The sequence below is a fragment of the Haplochromis burtoni genome, unplaced genomic scaffold (genome assembly GCF_018398535.1).
Source record: "Haplochromis burtoni strain Fernald_Lab_line unplaced genomic scaffold, NCSU_Asbu1 Contig_524, whole genome shotgun sequence".
NCBI lineage: Eukaryota > Metazoa > Chordata > Actinopteri > Cichliformes > Cichlidae > Haplochromis > Haplochromis burtoni.
Window position 1 is genome coordinate 43,412 of NW_024582885.1, and position 5,550 is coordinate 48,961.

Consider the following 5,550-nt stretch of genomic DNA (forward strand, 5'->3'; position numbering starts at 1 on the left):
ATCAGGCGCCTCCTAAAAAGGGAAAAGAAAAGTTCATTGAACACAAAGTTTTCAGGTGTCATTCTTTGGGGAGAATACATGTTTATGAAACTGCATGGCATGTGACTCTACATAATTTTGGAGACATTTCTTTTAAGACACAACCTTTCTGTCTCTTATTACAAAGAGTCTGTATCTTACTCATTTGACAAAAATCCTACACAGTATTTTAAAGTAACATACCAGATCAGAGCTGTAATCTGTATAAAACACAAATGTTCAAAGCAAGGAAAAATTGAGTTTTTATCAGTGAAACTTTTAATTTGTGTTAATTTTATCGTTATCAATATTCACCTGAAGATCATAATGATTCAGGATGGTTCGCAGAGCCTCTGATATCTTGCCAGTCCGTGCAGCCTTCTGTCTGTATAGAGCCATAAGTCGTGGTGTGTGTCTGTCAAGTTCAGCGTAGAACTGGTTCCGCAGGTTGATGTTTGTGACTCGGTGGAACTCTGCACAAATCTAAAATAAAACAGGACAAAAACATCCAACATGAAGCCAAATTACTGACCAAATTTACATCTTATCATTAAAGAGGAATTGCCCAACTTCTGTCTAACCTTGTTTTATAGATGTCCTATGAAGTTTTTTTTGTTTTTTTTTAATAAATTGGACCCAAACCACAAGCACAAGTGTATCACAAAGCTGAAATATATTTTTGTTTGTTATCTATTATTTATTTATGTGTTATTTATTTATTATCTGAATCTGAAGAGATCTGCTGAACTTGCATTGTTTCATGTTAAACTGAAGAAGAAAAAAAAAAATCAAAGCACAGATACCTGAGAGTCAAATCGCAGAGCAGGCCATTTCTCTAAGAAGTTCTTTACCATTGGGTTGTCTTGAACAATTTCATGGCGATGAAGTGCGAAGGTAGTCTGCATCAGTTTTTCAATCATTACTTTGTTGGGCTCAGTCTTCTCAACCTCATTTTTTATCTGGACTCTCATATCCTCCAAACTGACCTGATCTTCTCCTCTTGGAAAGTTTGGGAGGTAGTTCACCTCAGCTCTTCTGGCTCTTTTTATGTTTGAGTGGGGATGCTCTCCTTCAGGTTTGTTAACACTCCTCCTGCCAGCGTTGACAGACACCTCCACACATCCAGATCTGGCTAGCTTGGTGCGATAATTTCCCATCTTGAATTTTAAACTGGTCTTCCAACCATAACTTCCATTCCTACTTCCAGGCTCTTTAAGACATGGATGAGTGGTAACAAGAGCTTCTGCTGCCAAACCGACATCTCCATCACTCGGATAGGCTTTTAAGGTGTGCATCGCTGAAGCCATGGTCTCTAAGATGTTGTGCTTTTGGGCTCGAGTCAACTTCAGATGTTTTCCAGACATCTCAAAGGCTCTATTTCCCTCCTCAAGGAGATGTTCAACTTCGTAAGAAAAGGTAGGTACTGGGAAAGTGTCAGGCCAACACTTCAGACACTGAGCTAAAGGCACATGAGGAAGGATGTCTGTATCAGAACTTGCACAAGAACTGACATCACTTTCAGATCTCACTACTTTTAGTGTGCCCTTCTCCGGCAACTCTTGAATATCCAGTAGGCAGGTAAGTTGCCCATCAAAGTCGGGGTCTTCATATTGTAAGGTAAACTCAAAGTCCAGCCTTGGGTTGAGCTTCTCACAGAGTATGGTGATTAGTTCTTCCACCGACTCAGGCCGCTTAATTAGAGAAACCTTCACAACAACATCTGTGGTGAGGTGAACTCTCAGCAGGAACTTTTGGGATACTGCCATCATCCTATGAATAAAACAAGGAATGGAGATGATTTTTAAAAAATGAATCGTCTCATATTAAGAGAACCAGCCTGTACATCATACCATTAACCTTATTATGGTCAGTGATAATTATATACTCAGCCATCATTACAGCTTTCAAAAATTTCAAAAGTACACTGTACATTTCATGACAAAATAAACACTTAGCATGGCAAAAAAAACAAAAAACTTACAATTACTGCTGTTTACTTTGATTGCAGTCTTGAATTCTATGGCCGATCATCCAACAGGCCAAAACATAGGTAAGAATTTCAGATGTTACAAAGTCACAGGCCATCATTCCATTTAGTCATGGTAAACAGTAACCCTCTTTTAGTTTTAAGTTTTTACCATATAATCAACATTGTCTCACCATGTATAAATTCTATTAAGTTGGAAAAAAAAGAAAAGAAAAAAAAAAAGCACAGAATACATATGAATTTACACTGCAGTTATTTTTAAAAACCAAGCCAAACTGCGGGATAAATCTTTGCAAAGACACATTGTTATGCAATAGTACATACTACATCAGTGAGATACTTGTAATATTACACAGAACTTCTACTTACAAACTACTTCTTTTACAGGCTGCTGCTTAATGGTATTTTCTTTATTTTACCTCACACACAGCTTCTGCATTGTGAAACTGCAATGATAATGAAAGGTATCTTGTGCTTTTCATCTGAAGTTTATATATCCAATTAGAACTTGGTAATTAAGTTTGGATTTACTTTGATTTCATAAACAAGTAAAAAACAAAACAAAAAAAACCCTCACTAGTACATTTTTTACATTTATCTGATAAAACAGTCTATTACACATGTATATCACAAAAATAAATATATGTACAACATATGCAAATTACATAATGCAAATACACTTTCAGTGTAGAAGTATAAAACGTTTTGGTGTCAAAAGTAGTTTTCCTTCCACATAGTATGCAGAAAGGGGCAAGTTGTCATTAAACTCAGACATAGAGTGGATAGCTATACAACTTGGGTAGAGTTCATATGACCTTACATGTTCAATGTAGTTTGACTTGTGATCTTTGCAAAGAAATGCAACATCATTGTTAACAAGGAGAATTTTTTCGATCTTGCTAAACTGTGGCAGTCCCCCATCCTCCCCCACAGACAAAAACATTCCAGGACTGTAAGTTGTACCATCAACAATGAACTTTGATGTGCTGTAAATTATTCTGCTGTCGGTTTTATTCTTTATGTATTCTTGTGCAACTTCAGGAAGATCTGAAACCGTGACAGAAGTGACATGCGACGACTGCTGATGTGGCTGAAAAAATGTTGGTGCACTGAGGTGGTAGGCCACCATGTGTTGGTGCCGTGTTGCTAATGTTTGCAACACATTCTTAAAGTTTTGTGTGTCATGTATTACCCGCTTGAAAAACCGATGCTTACCCTCAAACCTCATTGTCCATAAATGGACAAGTGGTCCAAAAGCACGTATAAGAGCTGGGTAGTGCTCTACATAATGATGTTTTGGAAGCAGTCTGAATTCAGGAAAAATGTCCTGCAGCACTTTTCTGTGTTCATCTATCTTTGACTGCAAATACTGTATGGTCTCTTCATCAAATCTTGGGCACAGCATTAGCTCAACAACCTCTTTCAAATCCATTAACACTGTCCAAGAAGCATCTTCCTCAGGAACTACATTACCAATCATAAATGGCAGTAGTCTCAGCAGTGTGCTATTCTCATGGCCATTGCCACCAATGGTTCTCTTTGTAGAGAAGTTCTTTGGGATGGGCTTTGGTTTGTCAATTTTGTCTGAATGCTGATAAGGAAAAGACAAGATTTTCCTATTCAAATGCTCAAGAGTAAAATATTTCTGCCGAATCATCTCCTGCATACACATGGCCAACTCCACAGGTACAATGCCTTCAAAAAGGTCATGCAGGACATCAGGCGGGAAGCCTGTAGTTGTATGAAAATACTGCAAACTTTCAGTCAGGATGCATTTCCCTTGCACACCTTCCTGACTATGACCATCCCCATGTAGGACTTCCTGCATATTATGATCATAACTGGCTTTTGTTCTGAGGCTGAACTTGCCATCTCCAACATCATGAGACTGAATTAGGTCTCGTGTTGCATTGCAGAACCTGCAAATAAATCCTGTTCTGAAAGACTGGCTAAACCCAGCCAATGAGTGGGCTGCCAGATTGTCAGATACAACGCACAAGACAGTCCCTTGAACAGATTTACCAAGGCACTCAATAAATACACCATCTTGCTCAAGAGTTTTTAGATCTTGTAGCAAAGGACCAAATGCTCTTTGATAGCCACACCTTTGGAGATCAGGTACCTTACATAGTGCTGCTAGCTGAATGACATGTAGACCTGAACGGTATTTACTTGGCAAATCAGCAAACACCCAGTATACTGCACACAGTTTGTGTATTTTCCTTGAAGTGCCCAATGGATTAGCAATTTCAAGGTCATCAATGTACAGTATCAGTGGCAGTGAAAGCTCTGATGAAGATAGTAACTCGTTTTCTTGGAAATACGACCCATCTTTATGGCTTGTGTAAAGACCCTGATGTGAGATATTTGTTTCCATAATTCTGTTCAGAATGTCTGTATGTTGGAACATTTTTTGGATCATCTCAAGTATAGGGACATGAATTGCTGTACAACCAGGCTCTAAGAAATACTGAACAGGCATTACCACAGAGTAGTTTTTTTCTATAAACCTTTTTCTACGTTTATTTGAACAAAGGTCCTCCCCTTTTGCTGTGGCACAAGCAAAAATATTTGCATCATTTACAGCATTAAGCAAATCATTAAGGATTGTATCGGAAGGAGTAATCTGATGCCTTTGTAAAACATCGTGCAGAGTTACTTTAATGAGGGGCTTTGACAAAGAAAATATTTGTGTCAGAGTATCAACTATTTCCTGAGAAGCCATTTCAGAAACATCAAGGATACTTTCCATCTTCAGGAACAGTGAAGAGAAATTCTTGTGTAGCTGGGCTCTTAATTGCCTGGTATCACAAACACTGTCCACTTCAGGAAAAGCCAATGCTTCCAAATGCTCATCATTAACATCCTCAAGGGCAAGCTCACCAGTGCTTTCCACTGGGCTGCTGTTTTCTGTTGACACAAGGTCATCGCAAATGTCCAGACTACCTGTGTGTGCTCTACTTTTGTGTGTATTAAAGGATGAATACACATTTGTGAGGTAACTACAGTTTTTATAAGGGCAAGCAACATTCTCATGGTTTTTTAGGTGTTTTCGTAAATGACTGAATAATGCAGTCTCTGAGAAAGGCTGCTTTAATTTGCACAAGGGACATGTAAAAAACACAAGAGCTTCTTGTGCACCTTGACTTGCACCAGTTTTCGATGGCTCATTGTGAATCCGTGACAAATGGATTTTCAATGCATTAAATGATTTGAATGTACAAATCCTGAAAGCAGTTATCACCACAAGAACTGCGTACCTCATCTTTGCATCAGTATCCCAAGTTAAACTCAATCACAACGCTGGAGTGGTGGGCTAAACCTCCAATCTGAATTGAGCGCAGCTATCAACTGTTTTTTCGTAATTAAAAGCAGCTGATGTGCAGTGTACCTTTAGCTCACAGAGTGCTTGCAGGTGAAGCAGATAGAGCTTTATTTTTGTTATTTGGTAACCTGTGGACTCCATGTTCTGACTAGGGGTGGGTTTTTATAATCGATTTATCGATTAAAAATGATTCTGGCTTGGATAACGTAAAATCAGTTAG

General features: G+C 38.5%; 1 protein-coding gene across 2 annotated transcripts; it reads right to left on the bottom strand.

Annotated features, from left to right (window-relative positions):
* Positions 1-5,550, bottom strand: LOC106632355 (the record flags this gene model as incomplete). Of its 2 annotated transcripts, XM_042214155.1 has the most annotated exon segments (4): positions 1-12; positions 334-501; positions 822-1,788; positions 2,000-5,550. In XM_042214155.1, coding segments are annotated over 3 exon segments (1,146 nt in total), but the record flags the coding sequence as incomplete, so codon positions are not given.